General features: G+C 50.0%; 1 protein-coding gene across 1 annotated transcript; it reads left to right on the top strand.

The window, feature by feature from the left end:
* The first annotated feature begins 98 nt into the window (after window positions 1–98).
* On the top strand, window positions 99–21,898 carry LOC135878570 (adhesion G protein-coupled receptor E2-like). Its single transcript, XM_065404274.1, has 17 exons — window positions 99–129; window positions 1,601–1,633; window positions 2,321–2,350; window positions 4,516–4,689; window positions 4,927–5,003; window positions 5,536–5,643; window positions 6,259–6,436; window positions 6,958–7,077; window positions 9,005–9,201; window positions 11,278–11,448; window positions 15,615–15,812; window positions 16,554–16,789; window positions 17,864–17,930; window positions 18,862–18,953; window positions 20,335–20,503; window positions 20,972–21,076; window positions 21,845–21,898. The coding sequence occupies exons 1-17, from the start codon at window positions 99–101 to the stop codon at window positions 21,896–21,898; spliced, it is 2,040 nt and encodes a 679-aa protein (XP_065260346.1).
* Window positions 21,899–22,607: the final 709 nt, after the last annotated feature.

The raw sequence follows: 22,607 nt of genomic DNA on the forward strand, positions 1-22,607 counted from the left end.
AAACGAGGCAATTTCTACCCTATATAAGCCAGTGCCAGCAGTTTGAAGTTCCTTCATGCTTTGGAACCGATGACATATTAACACATCCCAGCAACACCATGAGGAGCAGACCCAGGTGCTTTTTCTGGGGTGAGTACGACACCCAGGGCCAGAGGCCTGGGGAAGGGGATAACATTTTCACTGATCTGTGGGACAATATTTAAAGGTCGTTTTCTCCAGGAATTTTATTGTGTGAAAATTGTTTTTTTAAATCACACTCAATTATTTGATTTTAGGATTATTATAAAATTAGTCTGTTTCTGGGGCCAAAATCTTCTTTTGACCAAAATCTATTTGTCTGTCATCATATGGGACATCTATCTATCTTTCTATCTACATATCCGTCTATAATGACTTAGTCTATTTGTCCATCTGCCTATCTGTCTACCTAGCATCATCATATGAGACATAGTCTTTTATCCCTCTATCAATCCATCTGTCAGGTGGTTATAAATGAATTCAAGAGATTCTAAGATGGGGTCATTTATAATATGCATTTTATTTAAGTTTTTCTAGTCTATAAGGTGATTATAATGTGCTCATCTCCAGAGTATCTGACCACCTTTCAGTAGTTCATTAAGCAATGCAACTAACATCTGTTTCATAATAGCATTGTCTTCCAGCCCCCTCAGCTTGTCAATTACACCAGTTTATACTAGACCCAATTACACCCTTGTAACAGCTTGTGTAACTTACACCTCCTGTTGTGTTAGTGAATATCAGGCCGATTTAACTGATGTCCTGCTCGTGCATGATTCGGATTCCAATACAATACCAGCTCCTTCCCCCCCATTCCCTTCTTTCTAGAACTAAAGCTAAGAGAGCAGCTCCAGAGTGCCTCTGGAATTGCAGCTAGAGACAGCAGCCCAGCAGAGCTTTTCTGGGACCAAAGTTCATTTCAACACACAACACAGCTTTTGTGCAGCTCTTTTCCTACACACCGTTTACTTAAATGCTGCACAGAATAAAAAGGTGTGGTGTAATAAATAACAGCAGAGAGGGGGAGACACTAAAGGGGACAGTATATGCCAGGGAGAAAAGGTGCATTTTCAGGTGCGGTTTGAACACAAATGGAGAACTCATGAGGCAGAAGGAGGCAGGGAGGCGGTTCCAGGCCTCAGAGGTTGCAGAGGAGAAGACTCCTTCACCAGTCGATTGTTCAAAGGGAGTGCGGGGAGGCTGGTAGTAGAGGAGGAGAAGGAACAAAGCAGAGAAGGGAGTACAGAGAAAGACATGAAAATTGGATGGCGTAAGTGGGTTTGAAAAGCAAGGTCAGATTTGAAATGAACGGGGAATAGTGTACAGGACAGAGACTGTGGATAGAATAAAAAGCCCAGTGGTCCTGGAGCTGTCTACAGCAGAGTCCCTTGCCTGCTAAAGTTGGAAGATAGTGAGACTTCCAGTCATTTCAAATGACACATTACCTTTCTTTAAAGAACAAAGGGTCTTGTTGATTAGTACCTAATGGCCCAGCCCCATCAATTGCTCTGGGCCAGGTTAACAAGGGGGAAGCCCTCACAATCTCTGCCCTCATTAACATCTGATTATTATTTAACTGCAGGTCTCGGATTTCTTCTTTTCTGCCGCAAATCAGGTGGGATTATTTTTAACTTTCTGACTTGGGTACATCACCTGAGTTAATTTGCCCATCTATGGGGGAGCTGATCTGGATTTAGCCTGTGCCTATTGGTCTGTACTTGTGGTGAGAAGCAATTATTTTAGCATTTAATCTCTGCTGTGTGCCCAGATACCACCACAATGAGCACAGCATAAATAAAAACCACTCCAGGGCCCGATCTGACCAACATTTATTCACTCCAGAACCAGCTGAAGTTAACAGCACTCCATGTAGGACTAACATGTGGGCTCAGTCCCAAACCCATGGAAGTTTTTCCATTGGCCTCAGTGAGCTTTCCATCAGGCCGTATACAGTACATAGGGCAGCAGCTGTAGGCAGATTTGGGTCCTTAGTTTTGTAAAGCCCTTTTTACTAAGGGCCAGATCCTCAGCTGGTGTTAATCAGTTTAAAGTCAATGGATGGAGCCCAACCCAACTTGCATTGCAATCAATGAGAAAGGGCCCCATTGAGTCCAAGGGGAGTTGAATCAATTGTCCCTTTCATGTCCTTCCCCTGGATGGTTACATATACTCGCAACATGTGCATGTTGCACATTTTATATATGGAGCATCTTAACGTGTACTGGGATTTTTCTTAGCAGCTCTTCCAGGCCATTTACCTTAATGCACTCTGAGATTATTTGCATCCTTTTTCTTTCAACAGCCTTCAGCGGTGATCATTTGACTTGCGACTGTGAGTATGAATTTTAATTCCCTTCAGTTCCTTATTACATTTTAAAAAGAGGGGAAAGGGGCCCAGGCAAACAGCTGGTGGTATTACAAAGGGTCCAACACAAGGTAAAGAGGCAATTCTTAGCACTGAAGTGATACTGGGGATTTGGTAGGCAGTCCCTGTGTGTAGAGCCCAAGAATTCCAGTTGGCAAAGGCTTTTGAGACTTCCAACTCTGGCTCAGTGCCAAATCAGAACAAAAACTGATCATTCTGAAATTCTCCACATAGGAAATTCCAGGAAAAAAAACAACATTTTGGGTCCATCAAAAATGTTTTGTTTGCATTTTGACTTTTTAAAATTGTGTATTGTATTAGAAGCTAATGCATATATCACCTTCTCCTGTTTCCAATGCCAAGCTTCGGTAGGGCTGACTTCTGATGGTTTCTTTGGTACCCAGACTGCCAGCCACCTCAACTCTAGTCTCGTACAAATGAGGAACTGAGGCAGAGAGAGGCTAAGTGAGTTGCCAAAGGTCACGTGGGAAATTCAGTGGCAAAGCAGAGATTTGAACCCTGGTCTCAGGTCATGCCCGAAACCATATATAATAATATATAACACGTTTTTAAAAATTGACATGAAAAGTAATTTCAAAATGAAAAATCAAAATGTTTTGTTCTGAAAACGTCAAATGTTTTGACATTGCCAGGATCTTTTTTTTTCTAGTTTTCTTCCAAAACAAAATTCTGGAATAAATTGACCCAATTTCACAAAGCGTTTTGATGTTGATGGATGTGCATATTCTGAGGAGAACGGAGCCACGGAATGATTGAAGGATTAGAAAACATGCCTTGTAATGAAAATTACAGATACAGACATAAATAGATATTGGCACATGAAGAGAAGGGAGTTACCTTACAAGTGAAGAACCAGTGTTAACAAGGCCAATTCAGTCAGGGTGGATGTGGTCCACTCCCAATAATTGTGACCCAGTGTCAGCAGGCAAATAAAAATAACCCAACATTTATTAGTTTGAAAAATCTCATCGTTTTTCAGTCAATCTCATGATTTTGAGGTGTTTGCTTGCGGTTGGTGATCCCACCCCCACTTACCTACATCGTCCTCTGATGGCTTGGTAGCGTGACCGAGATCAGGTACCTCCTCCCCAGGGCTTTTAAGGGGGTGGTGATAGGCTGCTTCCCCCACATCTTTCCCCCTAATCATAAGTATCTTCCACCACTCATGTCCCAGCCATCATCCTTAACTCTGGACTCTCCTACCCCCACATCATCTGTGTGTGCACATGTCCTGCCCCCTCTGCTCCGCCCAGCTTGAGTCCAGCTCCGCTGCAACCTTCAGCCGGGCCTTCACACCCCTTCCTCTGCAACTTCCTCCTCTGTTCCATGCCCAGCTCCTGGTGTGAGCAGAACACACTGCAGCACAGTGAACTGTGACCACGTTGCCGTTATCCTCGCTCGTCCCTACTGGCTCTCCGTTCCTTTCAGGATCCAGCTCAAAATTGCCCTCTGCCCACCCAAGCTCTGCAAGGAATCTTGCTCCAGTGGGGCAAGGGACAGCAGAACGCTGCCTATGTCCTATCTCTTCCCCCTGCACTGCAGGTGAAAGGGCAGCTGGTCTCGGAGCTCCTCTGCACCAGGGGAATTCCACAGCTGGAGTTCAGCTCCTTGTGTTTTAGACCTTCTCTGGAGTTCCCCCAACCTGCCCCACAGATCTCATCTTCCTCCAGCCCCTCCTCATTCCTGTTCATCTCCTGCTGGCCTCCTCTTTGGCTTGCTCCAGAACCAGGCTACTAACACTGCAAGAACTTTCTTCCCCTCAGCTCCCACCAGTTGAAAGCCCCCCGGAATCTCCCAGCTGAATGCACGCCTTTCCCTCCTGGCCTGCCTCTTTTAATCAAGTCTCCTCTACCTCTGTTTAACTCTGTGAGGGCCTGATCCAAAGCCCATTGGAAAGAGTCTCTAATTGTCCTAGATAGTGCTACATAGCCAGTTGGGATGCACATATCATGAGCTCTAGCAGTCCCCGATCACCGGTGCTGCGGGTGATTCCCTGCCGCTGCCGGCTTCTCCACCAATTCCTCCCCATCGGAGTCTGATCTGGTGCCCGAGAGACAGGGCCAGCAGAACCTGACACTTGTACTGAAACGGGCGGCTTTTTATTGTTCCAGGTTTTCCTCTTGATGATTTTGAAGATGTATATAGCGGGAGTGGCAGCGACCCTGACGTAGACTGTGGCCCCAATGCGGTTCCCTGTAACATCTCTCACTGCATCTGTGAAGACGGGTTCAGGTCCATCTCTGGAAAAGAGCCTTTCCTTGGTACCAGTGAGTCCAGCTGTGAGGGTAAGTGTCACACCAGTACTGTGTCTTTCTGCAGCGTCTTTCATCCAAGGGTCTCCATTCAGGGTGGAATTCACCTCCGTGCAGAGGGCCAGGACAGGTCCATGCATCACTTAAGGCCACGGGACCCTAAATTTGGCTCCAGGGCGTTAGCAGTGAACAAAACCAAAAATCAAGCTGTATTTGTGCTGCACATCGTAACGAGGACAAATGGTCTCACCCTGTTCTTCCCCTGCACAGAAATCCCCCTTCACTGCCGATCAGATTTCATGAGAGAAAATGACTACGTGAAGATGTGTTTGAATGGATCACAGCAGGTAAGTTAGCAATGTCAGGGAGTTAGCATTGTTTCGTGGATGTGAAAATAGCAATGGAGGACACTCGCATGGATAAGACGCCAGTGTGGGACTCACAAAAGCTGAGGTCTGTTTCTGGCTCTGACACTGGCCTACTGGCTGACCTTGGACAAGTCACTGCGCCTCCCCGTGCCTCAGTTTCCCCCTCTGCAAAATAGGTGAATGATGCTGACCTCCTTTGAGATCTATTGATAAAAAGTGCTATATAAGAGCTAGGAATTGTTATCCCCTATTCTAAGTGTCAATGAAGAGCATTGATGATAATTCCCAGGGGTTTCCTGCCCTGACGAGATGAGATAGAAGGGATGGTATAGAATGTATGAGCAATGCAGTTCTTACATTAAAGGTATTTTGTGCCTTCTGCTGATGTAAATCAGTGTAGCTCCACTGGTTTTCATGCAGCTGTATTGATTTACACTAGATTATGTGCACGACTGGCCTTTGCTCCCTGGATGAACCCTAATGACGTGTTTTATCTCTTGTGGTTTCCTAGATTGACTTGGATAATAGGAAAAACAGCTCGTTCTGTTCGCTGGTCAATTCCACCCTCAGCCTCCTGACACCTGCCTGTGAGAACATCAGCTTGACCACTTCCCTAGAGGTCAGAAATGTTCCATTGTTAGAGAGACCCACCTTTAACACTGGGACACCCAGGTCTCTGCCAAGACTGGTGTAGTTCCCTGACTGACACAGGTTGAGCCTGTATAGACTCCTCTTGTAGCACACCACTTTAGGAACAATGGCCCAGAGCCTCAAAGGTATTGAATGCCTAACTCCCATTGACATCAAATTTATCCCTGCGCAGAGGGCCAGCAAAAGGCGTATGTGTCACTTACATCCTGTAGGATTTATAGGAAACTTAAACAAGCCTTGTTCTGGTCTTCTGCACAGGGGTGGCTATCACTCGACAGGACAGTCCCTGTCAGTCTGTCTGTCTGCCTATCCATCTGAATAGATTTTCCCCACAGATTTTTGGACTATCCTTCACTGATTTGGTAGCTCCATAAGTACTTGAATCGTCTCCTAGGACCTGATCCCAAAGGCCACAGAAATCAGTGGGCTGCAACCCACCACACAGCCACTGCTTCCCACCAGGAGTTCCACGCTTAAGTGCGTGGAGCTGGATAGAGGGAACGTAGCCCCCGTTGAAATGCAGGGGAAAGCCGGAGACTTTCCCAACAGTCATGATGCAGGCTCTGATCCCCGAACCCTCTAGGAGACAGCGCCATCCTTCGAACACGTCCTTGCTGACAGCTCCCTCTGGAGCGTCGAAAGCAAGGAGGAAGTTGCTTCTGCTGCGACGCTGTTTCTGCAGAGTTTGGGGTCGGCCGCAGTGACAGCTGCCCTCGCCTCTCCGGAGAACCAAACCCAGACTGTGACCACCAAGCTAATGGGTAAGAAGTAAAGACTGGGCCCGAGCCATGAAATTCACATAGGTGTTGGGGGCCAGGTTTTTAACCACTTACCCCCAGCTTTTTGGGTTGTTCAGTACAGGGTTATGATTAAAGATCAGTCTGGGGATTGGTCCTGCTTTGAGCAGGGGGTTGGACTAGATGACCTCCTGAGGTCCCTTCCAAACCTGATTTTCCATGATTCTATAGAGGCTCTACATTCAGCCCTGGATCCAGGTATGGATTTAGAGGCTGGAGTTGCCCAGAGAAGACAGGAACTAGCTTTTTGACAGGATCCCTTGGGGGCTGGTCCATGAACAGAGATATTGCCGTTGAAGTTACTTTGATTGTAAGAGCACTGGGGCAGGGACTGTCTCCTCCTACATGTCTGTCAGTGTTCAACACCCAGCAGAGTGGGGCCTTGATCCCTAACTGGGGGCCTCTGGGTGCTACTGTAATACAACTAATAAATGTGTATGAGAAATACTGAGTTACCCAAGCCCCTTTCTCTTGGCACCTTTCAGCGATTCAGACGAAGCTCACCGATGAGAACTGTAGTCTGCAGAGCGAGGTACTTGGGTTCCATGCTCACGAAGACAGAATGGATATTCACTGCACTGCCATCACTGACGCTGACATGGAAGGTACCATGGAGACATCCCTGCAACCCACCAATCATAACTACGTTCCTCTCCGGTGCCTTGTAGTTCAGGGCTCATGAATATAAAACTGGCACCCTCATGGAGTAGTAACTTGCCCATGGCAAGTTGGTCCTTACTCTGTGAATGGCGCCATGAGGTCGACAGGACTCCTTGGGGAGCAATTTACTATCCGTTGTCTTCAATGGGTTGACAACAGTGAGTTTGATCCCATATGAGTAAAGGGGCAGTATCCAGCCTGTAGTGTGGGGACCAGCCATGCTGTGCGAGTCCCCTAGTAATGAAATCACAGAAGCAGAGAAATGTAGGGCTGGAAGCGACCTCAAGAGGTCACCTGTCCATCCCTCCACACGGAGGCAGGGTGAAATATACCTAGACCAGCCCTGACAGGTGTTTGTCCAACCTGTTCTTAACCCCCCCCAATGATGGGGATTCCACAACCTCCCTAGGTCACCTGTTCCAGTGCTGAGCCATCCTTAGAGTTAAACAGATTTTCCTAATTTCTGACCTGAAGCTCCCTGGCTGCAAAAGCTGAATCCTTCCTGTCCTGCCCTCGGTGGACGTGGAGAATAATTGATCACCATCCTCTGTATAGCAATCTTGTATATATTGAAAGACTGTTATCAGGTCCCCTCTCAGCCTTCTCTCTGAACTAAATATTCACAATTCTTTCTCATAGGCAGTTTTCTAAATGGGCGTCTCAGTGATTTCTTGGCTCCCGCTGTCCCCAGTGTTAATGCACCGACAACGGGCCCTGATCCTGCTCAGCACCCTCAGCTTTCACTGATTCCTCAGGGTCAGGCCCAGGTCTTCCATTCCTTAAAAGGCCCTTCTTTCCTGTTCTTATAGGATCAAACCCTAAAGTTCCCCACTGCGTTTTTAACTCAGCTCTTCCTCAGGCACTGAGGTCAAGGCAAGTTTGCCCAAGTAAGGACTCAGTGGGTACTTTCAAAGTTCGCTGTGCGGGCAAGAATGTCATATGGGCCTGATCAAAAGCCAGTCCCAGACAGTGGAGAGGCTTTTAAACCATTAAACCTAGCAGAGAAAGGCCTGGCAAGAACAAACAGCTGGGCGTTAAAGCCGGACACATTCAAATTAGAAATAAAGCACAGATTTTTAACAGAGGACAATTAGCCATTGGCACAAACTGCCAAGGGAAGTGGTGGATTTCTCATCTCTTGATAGATCCAGACGGCTACCTTTCTGGAAGAGATGTTTTAGCCAAACCCAAGTGATTGGGCTCAGTACAGGAATAACAGGGTGAAATTCTCTGGCCAAGTCAGACTAGAAGATCTAATGGTCCTTTCTGGTCTTACGGTCTGTGAATATTGTCCAATCGGATTCTATTTGACCCCAGTCCTGTTAACATAAGAACAGCTGTGCTGCATCAGACCAATGTTCCATCTAGCCCAGTATCCTGTCTCTGACAGTGGCCAATGCCAGAGCTTCACAGGGAGTGTAACAAACAGGGCAATTTGGAGAAATCAACCCCTGTCTTCCCCTCCTGGTTTCTGTAACTCAGAGGTTTAGGATAGCCACAAGCTGAGTGTCCCCCTGAAGTTAGTGAAATTTGTGGGCACCTTGCAGAGCTGGGCTCTGTGCTATCTACCTTAAGCAACATGTCCAGGAAATCATTTTTACCTGTTGGTTCAGCCATTTTCTGGAAGCTGTTGGAAACATTTTTTTTCCCTGCAGAAAATGGCTTTTTTGATAAAATGGCATCTTGAGCAAAAAATGTCAGTTGTTGTTGGAAAATTTTCCCTTTTTTGACAAAAACACAAAAAATTGAAGGAAACTGGGGGGAAAGGGTCATTTTCATCACAATTTTTTGCAGGAAGAAAACAAAACTCCCCAACCAGCCCTACCATCTGCCCCTAAGCTGTTCCACCCGCCCCCCCTTTGCTGCTTGCAGGTTCTGCTGCTGTCGCTTTTATCTCCTACGTGGGGCTGGAGTCCCTACTGGGAGGGAGATTTTTGCAGGATGAAAATCCAGGGAGCGAGGCAAGACCAGAACAGGTTCATGTGAACTCCAGAGTGGTGAGCGCCTCCACCAGCACCTGGAAGAAGAAGCTTTCCAGTCCCATCAACCTCACCTTCCAGCACCTCAAGGTGGGTCAACGATGTGTGTCCTCAATATGTAACAGCATGAGTTGGGGAAAAGAGAGTCCGTTATCAACCCATCTTGTCTGTTATGGTCCCTTGCAGAGTATGTCAGGACATAAAGGCCCAAACCATGACCCTGGGTCTCTGAGAGCCCTCAGGGAGTTTTGGAGCTGGATTCGCCTCTAGATCGGAACTCCATGACTTGGGCCCAGCTTTAGATGCTGCAGCAGTTCAGCCAGAGTGGTGGTAATGGGTTTGCCACCTCTCAGGTATGAAAAACCAGGACACGTGGGATGATGCTGTGCCCATACCACTGGGCAGCTGGCCGTGTGCACCGAGCACCCTTACAGATCTCCCAGGGCAGCCACCTCAAAAGGGGGGCGATCCTGAGGAAACCCGGACAGGTGGCAACCCCAGGTGATAGCTCAAGACAAGAATCTCTGTCTTCCTGGCCTCATGCCCTGTGGTGGTGAAAGGCTCAGAGAGGGGGGAGGATACTGGGGAAGTATCATATGATGAAGTGTTCACCACGGCTCCCCCCGGAAATGGCAGGGATGGCTGGCCATGGGATCCCACTGGCGTGGCACTGCAGGTCATGGAATGTATTTGGCAGGGCAAGTCATAGGATCCCATTGGCAAGTCATGTCCTGGGATACCCTCTGCTTGGCATGGAAGCACCTGGGATCCCAACAGTGCGGCAGGAGCTGGGGGAAGGGCACCACCAGACTCACGGTTTATTTTAGCCTGTGGCTAGGCACAGAGCTCCGCCTGCCACTGGCCTTTGTGCAGTCACTGCTGCATCCCTGTATCCCATGGTGCTGCCCAGCTGCCCTAGGCTTCTGTGAGGTCACTGCCTCACCCCCTGGACTGTATCACAGGCCCACTGAGGCTGCTGCCTGGCTCCTCTGTTTCCTGGGGGCTGCTGGCCTGACATGGACTGGGATACAATCAGCACACCCAGCCCTCTCTCCCTCTCCAGCCTCTCAGTCTCTCTCCCACTCCCTGGCCTCCCCATCCCCAGGAACCTATGAGCAGGTGGATGTTTTCATTCTCTTTGCAGTGGGTTTTCGGGGGGGAGGGGCTCTCATTGGGTTGGGTTCATTTAATTTTGCTTGGTCGTGATCCATCATTGAACAATCCCAATTCTAGAGGAGGGGCCAGACCCAAAGCCTGGACCAAATACCCCCAAGTTTTAGGATCCATCCCCAAAAGCTGCGCCTTGGGCCCATTTCTTGCAATGACTATTTGTAACCGCTCTGGGCTGAATACTAAGACTCAAATTCATCCTGGTGTAGCTCAGCTGATGCCATTGGATGAACTAACCCTGTCTTCCCATCACCTTTCCTCCCCCCGGTGTTTGTCCATAGCCCTCATTTGGTCTCTTCTTATGTGTTAAGCTCTTTGGGGCATGGATCCTGTATGTCTCTACCAGGCAGTAGGGAATATAAAAAGCAAGATTTCAGACTGGCACTCCGGAGATGCGGATTCTACTCCAGGGTCTTCTGTGGATTTGCTGGGTGAACTTGGACAAATTACTTAACTGCTCTGTTCCTCAGTTTCCCCATCTGTAAAATCAGGTTAATCCAATTGACCTTCATTTAAGGTCCTTGGATAAAAATAATTATTGCTGGTGCTATAAAAATATGTATTATTAATAATAACAATAACCCTGTGTTTGGCACCACTGCTGTAGTAGAGTGCCAAGATGTGGGTCTTAAGGGTACTTTATGCCAGTCCATTATTTCTGCTGCCTGAAATTAGCCGAGGACTGGTCCCATGGGCTCTCATCCCCTGAGATCTATGAAAGACCAAACACATCAGAGGATCCCAGGGACACATGACTGGCTGTAGCAATTCAGCCCATGTGTCCGTCAAGGCAGCATCCTTCCTGATGAGTCTAGCTGTTTGTGTGATGCAGAGCATGGTGGAGAGAGAGAAACTCCTGCTTGACCCTAATCACCACCTCCTGGAGTGAATCCATGAGCTCAGAACTCATCCCTGTGTTGATTTGCTGTTAAAGGCTCTGCTGTTGCTTAATATGGTCTGAACACCCTTTCTATCCGTGATTGCAAATCCTTGCAGGACAAGACTCTGCTGGATAGGGCCATCTGCGTCCACTGGAACTCTACAGGCCAGGATGGTGGCTGGTCCCCCCAGGGCTGCCAGCACCTTCACTCCAATGTCACTCACACACGGTGCAGCTGTCGCTACCTGGCCAGCTTTGCGGTGCTGATGGCGCCTGGTATCATTCAGGTATTTGGGGCTTTGGGCTTGAAATCAGGTGTCTCTAGAAGTGTCAGTGCATGGGATGCTGGGCTCCCCACTGTGCATAACTATGTCCCTGTGGCCCAAGCAGTTGGCCAATACTCAGGGCCTTGCAGGGTGGAGAAATTGATGCTACTGCTCAGGTCTGTACTTCAGTGTAATCTTGTTTATGTACAAAACATGTACACAAAGTCCTATTTTCCTGAACACAGGACAAACAAAGAACAGGTAGTTTTCTGGCTCATAAATCTCCACGCCTGCCACTCCAGCAAGCTCTGTGCCCAAGAAGTTCTGTCTCTCTGCTGCCTCTCAGAGTCACGCTGACAACTGCTTCTCAGGGCTTTCTACCTCCAACATACACAGGCTGCAAAACCAAACTCCTAGACCCTGCATCTGCAGCCAGTGAAACTCCTCAGCCCACATGGCTCAGCTCTGACCTGCCACGTGCTTTGGGCAGTCCCTCCATTGTTCGTAGCTGTGTCTGCTACATAAACACGATCGGACTTTAACAGCAGCAGCAGCAACAACAGCTCCAGCCCATCTCAACTGACGTCTTCTCTTTTCCCCAGGGACAGCAGGATCAGGCCTCAGGGCAGGGGCCGGCTCTAGGCACCAGCAAAACAAGCTGGTGCTTGGGGCGGCACATTTTTAGGGGCGGCACGGCCGGCGCCAGAATGCCGCCCCTAAAAATGTGCCCCGGCCGCCCTAGCTCACCTCCGCTGCTGCTGCCGCTCGCGCGCCGCTACTCGCCCTCCCTCCCAGGCTTGAGAGCCTGGGAGGGAAGGGGAGCAGCGGCGCGCGAAACAGCTGTTTCGCGCGCCGCGGCCGCTCGGGGTCTCCCCCTCCCTCCCAGGCTCTCAAACCTGGGAGGGAGGGGGAGATCCCGAGCGGCCGCGGCGCGGGCGCCGCTTCTCCCCCTCCCTCCCTCCCTCCTAGGCTTGAGAGCCTGGGGGGAGGAAGCAGGGCTGGGGATTTGGGGAAGGGGAGGAGTTGAGGTGGGGCCGGGGGTGGGGTAATTAAAAAACAGGGGGAGGCGGCCAAAATTGTTTTTGCTTGGGGCGGCAAAAATCCTAGAGCCGGCCCTGCCTCAGGGGCAGAAATCCAAACCTGCATTCATTCCTGTCAAACCCAATCTCCACTGCACCCAACACACCTAGCATTGCCATGCAAACATCACTGCAGGTTTCCTGCTGTCTTGGAGATCTTGGACCCTTTCTGTAGAGTCTGAGAGTTTGGACTGACAGAATTCGATATTTACAACCCAGACTCCTCTGGGCTCACCCACCCTAGTACCACTGACTCACAAAGCAGGGTTGTCCTCTAGCTCAGACAGAGGACTTGGGAGGAAGGATTGTCTCTTACCATGTGCCTGTACATCACCAGCACAATGGGCCCTGATCTTAGTGGGGGCTTCTGGGTGCTGTTGTAATAGAAATTCCTCTTTGCTGCTGCGTCTTCCTCTTTGTGACGAAAATAAGATTGTTTTACTGTTAACCCTACTGAGCCAGTGCGGCTAGATTTGCGTGTGACTCGTGCAGAATCAGCAGAACTGGTCACTAGATTCCAGTAGCAGAATCTTTGCTGTGAGTGATGCACGCTGCAGAAGGAACCCTGCTAGATGCTCTGACCCCAAGCTGAGTTTGCAGGACCGGGAGTTAGACAAATATTTCTTTTGACCCGTCCACTGAGCAGCACGGTTAATAGGGTCACAGAGATGCTAAACATAGCGCCATTTCTGCGTAGACCCACACTTTAGTCGAGGTGATCAGCAGATGATAAGACCCATTCTGGGCACCTTTAATCCTATACACCTTGAAAATCTAAAAACATGAGCAATTTTCTTTGTATAAGGTATAGTTAAAAACAACTCCACGTTGCCATGAACCTGAAATTCTGTTTTTTAGTATTGGGGTTTGTGACAGGGCATTATTCCACTCCTGTCTCTTTTCTAGCCACAAACCGCTTGGAGACCATACACTCCATAGCTCACTCAGCCAAGGGCAGGGGCACAAAGAGATCTTTTCTGGCTCCGACTCTAAAAGCGTAGGATTTGGTGTCATGTCATATCATGTCATGTCCCGTCCCCCACCATCACCCGCACTTTTCTATTTTCTGGGCTAATGGCTTGATTAGCCCTGTAGCTTACTCCAGCCTGTGCCCAATCTATCAATTAGGCACAACTTTGCTCCTTAGATTTAATTGATGATCCAGTGATCAGACTGCTGGTTAAAGACCATAGCGATAACCAAGAGATCATCAACCTCTATTTTCCATTAGGGTTATAATTTTAAATACTGACAGCTAGACATATTAGTATAGGCCAGCTTGTAGGATGTTGTGCATCTTTCCACCAGGGGGCGATGTTGCTTTGGCAAATTCAAAGCAAGCAAATAAAGAGACAAGCAAATCTAGGGAAGAAAGAAACAATTCCCTTCCTTTGAAGGCAGTTAACATTAGGGTGACCAGATGTCCCAATTTTATAGGGACAGTCCTGATATTTGGAGCTTTTTCTTATATAGGTGCCTATTACCTCCCACCCCATCCCGATTTTTCACACTTGCTATCTGGTCACCCTAGTTAACATGTTACAGGAGGGGAGGGCTATGCTCATCATGATGGCAGAGAAAATACTGCATCTAATAATCCAGAAAAATCCCTTGCCATTTTCTCATTATATCTAAAAAATAAAAACAAAAAACAAACCAACCAACCTCTAGGCCAGATCCTCAGCTGGTGTAATCAACATAGCTCCATTGAACTCAGTGAAGTCAGAGTTGTGCCCATTTACACCCGCTGAGGATCCAGGCCTATAAATGAATTGCAATTAACTCACTGGATAAACTGAACTAATGAATTTCTCTCCAAAGGGGCCTTCGCAAACCACTGTAAAATGAGCCAGTCCAGTGTACAGTCTAGTTCTTGCTTCTCTAGTCCTGGGCCGTAATAAAATGTCATGCTAATCCACCCAAGACAGTCAGTGTCCCATGAGAATCCACTGAATTTAGATCATGGCCATCATGCTAATATAGCAGACATAGGGTTGGGGCAATTTACAGCAATTCTCACGTGTCTTACGCAGCGTGTGTAGAGGAATTGCTTCTCTTGCCTCTGAAATGCAGCTGCCTCTTGGGTGGAAGGCATCTCTGAAAATCAAGCCACTAGAACGTCAGCTCCAAAAGCTCAGGCCTCTGCCGCTTTAGCTAAAGGAAAATGTCTGTGGCCACTGTTATACCAGGCCCCTTACGCACGCTTTGGGCAGCCACTAGAAGAGTAGTTTTCAAACTTTTTTTCTGGCGACCCAGTTGAAGAAAATTTTTGACGCCTGTGACCCAACGGAGCTGGGGATGAGGGGTTCAGGGTGTGGGAGGGGGCTCAGGGCTGGGGCAGCGGGTTGGGATGCAAGAGGGGGTCCAGGTTCTGGGCGGGGGTGAAGAGGCTCTGGGGTGGGGCCGGGGATGAGAGCTTTGGGGTGCAGGATGGGGCTCCGGGTTTCGGGGGGGGCTCAGGGTTGGGGTAGGGGATTGGGGCGCGGGGGTGAGGTGCAGGCTTACCTGTGGCAGCTCCCGGTCAGCGGCACAGCGGGGGTGCTAAGGCAGGCTTCCTGCCTGTCCTGGCACTGCGGACCGTGCTGCGCCCTGGAAGTGGCCAGCAGCAGGTCTGGCTCCTAGGCGGAGGCGTGCAAGCGGCTTTGCGCGGCTCTCGCCTGCAGGCACCACCACCCCTCAGCTCCCATTGGCAGTTTCCTGGCCAGTGGGAGTGCAGAGCCAGTGCTTGGGGCTGAGGCAGCGCGTGGAGCCCCATAGCGCTCCCGCCTAGGAGCTGGACCTGCTGCTGGCCGCTTCCGGGGCGCAGTGTGGTGTCAGAACAGGTAGGGACTAGCCTGCCTTAGCCAGGCAGCACCGCCGACGGGACTTTTAACGGCCCAGTCGGTGGTGCTGACCAGATTCAACGCGACCCAGTGCCTTCCATTCCATGACCCAGTACTGCCCTGGAAGGTGAGATGGCTAAGTTGCTCGTGCACCTAAAACCAGCATGATGCAGTGGGAAGGGTATAGTTCCCAGACAGACTAGAAGCACCAAAGGCCTTGCTTAGCAGGGGTGCAGGTGAGTGGGGAGCAACCCATGGCCCTGACTTCAGCTGTTCTGTGTCGCAGGTGGATTTTGCCCTGTTCGTTATCAGCCAAACCGGGCTCATCATCTCCCTGATCTGTCTTGTCCTGGCTATCGTCACCTTCCTCTTCTGCCACCCCATCCGTAACACCAGCAGCACCTTCCTCCACCTGCAGCTCAGCATATGCCTCTTCCTGGCCGATCTCCTCTTCATAGTGGGAATAGACAAGACTTACAACAAGGTACAGTAGGCGCAGAATTCTCCAGGCACTGTTCACAGCTCCCGTCGTGGTTTCTTCACCTACCCGCGTTGGGATCTCACATATGTTGGGCTGACTCCCAACTGGGCCCAGATCTGCTTCCATTTACGCTCCGCTATTTCAGTGGAGTTACTCCTGATTTACACCAGGGTGAGTGAGAGGAGAATCAGGTCAATGGACTGCAGTAGAGACTGCACCACCCAGGGATGATTTTAGACACAACAAATCCTGCATCACGGTAGGGGGTTAGACTAGATGACCCTTGTGGTCCCTTCTACTTCTATGGTTCTATGATTCTGTGACCTATTGTAACTGCGACCTTTTCTGGGTAAAACCTCAATAATCTAACCCGCACCCAGTTGCCCCAGGTTAGAGGCTTCCTTCCAACCCCACAACTGGGCTGAGTTCGGTGAATCTGGGCTGATATTTGGAGCAGGCTGGAACTGATTCCATCCCAATGCAAATCTCAGCAGGTATGAAATAAAGCCAAAGCCTGCTCTGACCCCGCTGAGACAAGATCCCCAGATTTCCACTGGCTGTATCTATAATGAAGCATTGAGCGGGGACAGTGCTTCTCACACCAGGTGTTCGACAGACTTAGGGTCAGTTTCAGTTTCCCACCGTAAGCGTTTGCCTGGCCATAATCTAGGTGCATCCTCCCAAGGCAGGAAGAGAGCTCATCTCATCAAATAACCCTGGACTGACTTTCCATTCCTCCTCCAGCTCATGTGTTCCATCACCGCCGGCTTGCTGCATTACCTCTTCCTGGCTTGCTTTGCCTGGATGTTTCTGGAAGCGGTGAGTCTGTACCTCATCGTCAGGAATCTGAAGGTGAAAAATTATGCAGGCACGGGCAGATGCACAAGAAAATGCATGTACGCCTTTGGCTACGGACTCCCAGCAGTGATTGTGATCACGTCTGCAGCCAGCGCGCCCAGCAGCTATGGAACTCCTTATCAGTAAGTCCTGTGTGGCAAGGCGGAGCTTTGTCTCAGTATGGAGAATCTGTGCCAGAGCCCTGTGCCTAGGAGCACTTGTGCATCCTCCAGGTACTGGGGTGAATTCCATTCACACTGACTGTGTAAAGACCCCCATCTTAGATCAGCAGTGGCAACTCACCTTAGTCCTTCAGGGCAAAAGCCCAGGCCTCTACCACTTGAGCTAAAGGATCAAGTCCATTAGGTGGGAGCAATAGTAGGCTCTTATCCTCTATGTGGACCAGCCACTGGGTGGTGGTGGGGACACAACACATTTAGCTAGCATGTTACAATTGCTCTCGGCAGGTTTCCTGTTCTGCTTGCTGTGTCCTAATCCCTCCTCCATGTGGGGGGCTGGATTAGATGACTTCTTGAGGCGCCTTCCAGCCCTCAGTTTCTATGAATCTTGTTTATAGAGAGTGTGCTGACAGAGAGTGTAAACAGGAAGCAGACAATGCACTGCACATCTTACAGTCCGCATGAGTTGTAAATACCCTGTGTGGAGACATTCGATCCTGCACGCCCCTAACACTACCCGAGCTCACCCCAAATCCCAGACCTCTACCCTCTTCCTTCCAAATCCCAGCCTGGGCCTATACCTACATCTTTCCCCACAGCTCTCAGCCTCCCAGTCTGAATCCAGGCTTGGGGTTCTCTCCACATATGGAAGCCCCTGACTCTTCTCCCTGGGCACACTTCCATCGTCTCTATAACAATACATTCCTTGGTTTCCGTTGGTTACTACCCATCTCTGTTGGGTGCTGCTTGAGCTCCTGAAACCGATGTACTCATTGCCCTGTTCCAAGTCCTGGTGACCAAATGGAACTGGATCTTCCCCTTTCAGTCTCAGCCTTTAAACTGTCCCATTTTTGAACCCTGTTATCCTGAAGTCTGACTGGATTCCACTTGTAGGTCTATTAGCAGAACTGGGGGATGGGGGCATACCTGGCAATGCCAGTGCCACCAGCTCACACGGCAGTGGTGCAGAGGTAGCAAATGCAGGCCGTACAGGTCTTGCCAGGGTTCTGCTAATGGCCTTTCTCTCTTTCTTCGTAGCTGCTGGCTCAATCCTGATAACGGTTTTAGATGGAATTTCCTTGGGCCTGTCTGCGCCGTGGTTGTGGTGGGTACCGCAGGGTCTCGGGTTTCCCAGAGCAGCAGAACCAGAGGGCTGTGGTAGAATCTCTCACAGATGGGAACACCGAAGAGATGGGGCCCAGACCAGAGTTGCTAGGAGGAGGCGGGTCTGAGGCGCCCGTGGTCTGGAGCCTGAAAGCGTACAACCCGACCTGACCAAGGAGATTTTGCAAAATGAATGTATGGCTACCCCATTTTGGGAATGGCAGCCCCCCGAGGAGCAGCTGGCGTAATTCCAGAGCCCTGGCCCCTACACGTCCTCAGTGAGGCTAGCAGTGACAGACACCCCAGAGAGACAAGCCTCCTAAGGAGAGCTATCGCCTATGGTGTGGGTGAGCTGGGGGGATGGGCCGTCTAGAACATAAAGAACAAGATTGTTCAGAGCCGTCTGAGCAACAGAGTGGGCCTGATTCTCCTCACACCCGTCTCCCTCCATTGTCTTCAGTGGAGTTCCTCCTGATTTACACTGGCGTGAGGGAGAGGGGAAACAGGCCCAATGGAGTTACTCCTGGTTTACACCAGGCTGAGGGAGAGGGGAATCAGGCACCACCGTGTATTTATGACATTCATTGATGTTCAATATTCTCACGGTCCAGAACATTTCCTGGCCCGTTTAGGTTCCCCCCCGTATATCATCGATCGGCACAAGGCCTGGGGACTGGAGCAGCAAAGTGCTGGGGCTGCAGGTCAGCTGTAAGGCATTTCTCTGGGACACTAGGCCATCTCAAACCACCGGCCAAAACTAATTCTAACCCCAGGGTCCAATTTAATGTTCCATCCCACAGGCCAGATCCTCAACCGGTTGGTACTTGGTTACAGTCCAGTCAGGCGCTAGGCTGAGTTACACTAGGTGGGGCTCTGGAGCCTGAGGTTGAAATGAAATGTATGAGGGACTCCTTTGGTTTGTCTCTTTACAGGTAAATTTAGTATTTTTCTGCCTTACTCTGAAGCTTTTGCGAGAGCATCTTTCCTCCCTCAATGCAGAGCTGTCTACTCTGAGGAACACCAGGCAAGATTCCTAGGGGGGAAATGGATAATCTCTCTCTAGGTTCTTACGTGGGCCCTGTCACCATAGTGGCTGAACACCTCACAGATGTACTGATAGTTTTAGCCTCTCAACACCTCTGGGCGGTGGGGGAAATACTACTCACCTAGTCCCAGATAGGGAAACTGAGGCATGGACTAGGGTTGCCAACTTTCTACTCTCACAAAACTGAACACCCTTGCCCCACCCCTTAGCCGAGGCCCCGCCCCCTGCTCACTCCATCCCCCCTCCCTCTGTCGCTTGCTCTCCGCACCCTCACTCACTTTCTCATTTTCACCGGGCTGGCTCAGGGGGCGGGAAGGGGTGAGGGCTCCGGCTGAGGGTGCGGGCTTCCAGGGTGGGGCCAGGTCTGCGGGGTTCAGAGTGCAGGAGGGGGCTCTGGGCTGAGGATTGAGGCCCAGGAGGGGGTCAGGAGTACAGGCTTTGGGTGGCGCTTACCTCAAGCAGCTCCCAGAAGCAGCGGCATGTCCCCCCTCTGACTCCCATGTGGAGGCGTGGCCAGGCGGCTCTGGTTCCTTGCCAATGGGAGTTGCGGGGGTGGCGCTTGGGATGGGGGCAGCGCATGGAGCCCCCCTGGCTGCCCCTATGTGTAGGAGCCAGAGGGGGAACATGCCAGCTACATCCCAGGACCTGCATGGCACCGCCAACCGGACAGTCAACGGCCCGGTCAGCAGTGCTGACCGGAGCCGCCAGGATCCCTTTTTGACCAGGTGTTCCAGTCGAAAACTGGACACCTGGTCACCTTAGCATGGAGCAATCACATGATTTGCCCACAGGGAGTCTGTGGCTGAAACAGGACTTGAACCCAGATCACCTGAGTCCAAGTCCTGTGCCTTAGCCACAAGACCTACCTTCCTCCCCTGCTGCCTATGACGTTTTAACCACCCTCCTGGCCCCTGGCGCAGGTTAGTCTATTGTCCCCATTGCCTCCTGTAATAATACTTCGCTCTTTTTTAGCACTTTCCATCTGTAAATCTCAAAGTGCTTCACAAAGGGGAGGTCAGGATCATTATCGCTAGCTTTACAGATGGAGAAACTGAGGCACAGAGAAGGGACGTGACTTGCCCAAGGTCATGCAGCAGGCCAGTGCCAGAGCCGGGAATAGAACCCAGTCCCCGTCGGGTGCTCTGTGCACTAGGCCGTGCTGCCTCCCATACACACTCCACTCCTGGGGCTGGTGGTAACCTCTTTCTTGCTCTTCACTGAGTGTGGGGGATACATTTTCAAGGGATCTGAAATGAAAACTAGGGGGGAGATTCTGCTCTCATGTCCCAGCCCCTCTGCTTTCCCTGCCAGTGCCAATATCCCAGTGGCTGTCACACAGTTGTTTTTCTCCCCATTTCAGGTCACTGACTTTTAAAGCCCTGGCTCATCTCTTAGTCCTGGGCCTCACGTGGGGGCTGGGCACCTTCCAGTTTGGCCCGCTGGCCACGGTGATGGGGTACCTGTTCACCATCACCAACAGCATGCTGGGAACCTTCATCTTCGTGGTGCACTGCCTGCTGAACAGAAAGGTGATGCCTGCATGCCCCCAGCCTACGGGCAGCAGGTGTGGGCTGGATCTGAGCTTTTACTGTGGGTTGCAAAGGGGTGGGGGAAAGAGAGAAATGAAGGGAGAGGAAAAGGGGAGGGGAAGGGAGAGCAGTACGGTGCTGTGAGGCAGCAGTAGGGTGCTGAAATGCAGCCACCTCGGGGCAAAGCATGGTAGCTGTTTAGCAGCATACAGCAACACAGCACAACTCTTTAGCGCCGGAACAGCTGGGCTGGATCCTCCGTGGGGGTATTTGGGATAACGCCTTTGGAGTCAAACATCAGCTGAGGACCTGGCCTGGGGAATGGAATTACCTGCACTGGGATTTGGCCAGCATGCTGGGATTGATTGGTGTGTGTTTGTGGGATTTAGCATGTCAAGATGTGGTCAGGGACTTGTGTTTACATCCCTGCTCAGACCCCGTGAGTGACGGGGGATTTTCAACCCTCAGGTGAGAGAGGAGTATTGGAAATTATTTACCAGGCTTCGACGGTCAAAGGAAGAACCTTCGTCTTCCAATATAACTATGTCTGCTCTCGCCTCCAGCACAGCCACGGTAAGAGAGAATTGAGATGCATGGCTGCCCAGCATGAGCAGCCATGTACTAACCTCGACCCTCCCACCTCTGTCCCTCTCTCTCACTTTAATTAGCTCCATCGATAAGGTATTGCAAGCAGCGCCAACGCTCACACGGTCCATACATCAAGTCTCCTTGTAGAGGGCAGAGTTCCACACTGGTAATGCTCAGCCCTGGGTTTTGCCCCCTTTGTGGTAAAACCGATTGGGTTAGGCCATCGGAAGCAAAATGCAGAACAACCTTTTGCAAAGGTTTTAAAGAAAAATTGTCACCAACATTTTGAATTTCCGAAGCGTTGTGACCACCCAGGAAGTTAGTATAAAAAAAACCCAACAGTCACAAATGTTGGCAAAGTGTTTTGACGCATTTTTGGTGCCAAATTTTTGCTACCTTTCCACCAAAACTAAATTGTGCCAAATTTTTGTCAAAAATATTACGTCACATTTTTGCAAAAGAAAAAAGTGCCAATTTTTTGCCAGAAAAAAATGTTGACAAATGTTTGCACATTTAAAAATGTCCGATCATCTCTAGCCGGCAGATAATTTCAGTAATGGCTTTATTGGAGGACTGAATGTCACCAGTGGCTTTTTAATGCAGAGGATACCTACAGAGCGTTATCATTTTATAGCCAGATTCGCCCGCCCTGATGTCCACATTGTGCTGCTGGTGTGTAAGGCCAGTCCTGCACTCAAGACATCTATCTCCAGTGCCTGATTCATGCTTTGCTTCCTTTTCTTTCTGTTCCAGGATCCTCAGCAAAACAGTGTCCCATCCTACCTGCAGAAGGCGGCGAGGGATTGATCTCTGTCGCCTGGCCTCTCTTTATGGGTTTTCCACTTTGTTCTCCTCCCCTGGTCCCAGATGCAGAGGAAAGGGGTTGGCACAGTCTCATTAAATGCTCCTGCTGTGTCACCAAAGAATGTCTCCATTCTCAAGCCCACGAGCAACAAAGCCGTAAACTGGTGGATTCTGAGCCACCAGGCAAAACTATGATACTTCAGGAGACCAGAGCTACGAAATCCGGGTCTCCAAGCCCTTCTCCCTGTGTTCAGTTCAGGTTTGGCTTAAGGAAGGCTCAGGTTGGAGCTTAAAAATTTAATTGAACCAATTCACCCAGTGGCCCAGTGTGTGCCTTGTTTGAGCCTTATCCTGAAACTGATTCTAAACTAGGATCTAGAGGCTGGCCTTAAGGCCCCAAATTTGGATCCAGATCTGGTTTTTTCCACATCTTGGCATTTGGAAGGGTGTGAGAGATCCAGGGGTTCATCTTAGCCCATCTTTTGTTCTTTGCTTTACGTAATCCTGTATCATTCTCACTGCAATACCGATTCCTTTGTACTAGTCAGGCATGAATCTAGGACCCAGATACTATGGTGGTAGATACATAAGGTGGAATCCTGGCTCCATTGACGTTAATGGCAAAACCCCCATTGGCTTGAGTGGGGTGGGAATTCACCCACAGATTGTATTGTCAGTGGGTTTCTTTTTGTATTATAGCTGGAGATGGAGC

Source organism: Emys orbicularis, chromosome 4 (genome assembly GCF_028017835.1).
Source record: "Emys orbicularis isolate rEmyOrb1 chromosome 4, rEmyOrb1.hap1, whole genome shotgun sequence".
Classification (NCBI taxonomy): Eukaryota; Metazoa; Chordata; order Testudines; family Emydidae; genus Emys; species Emys orbicularis.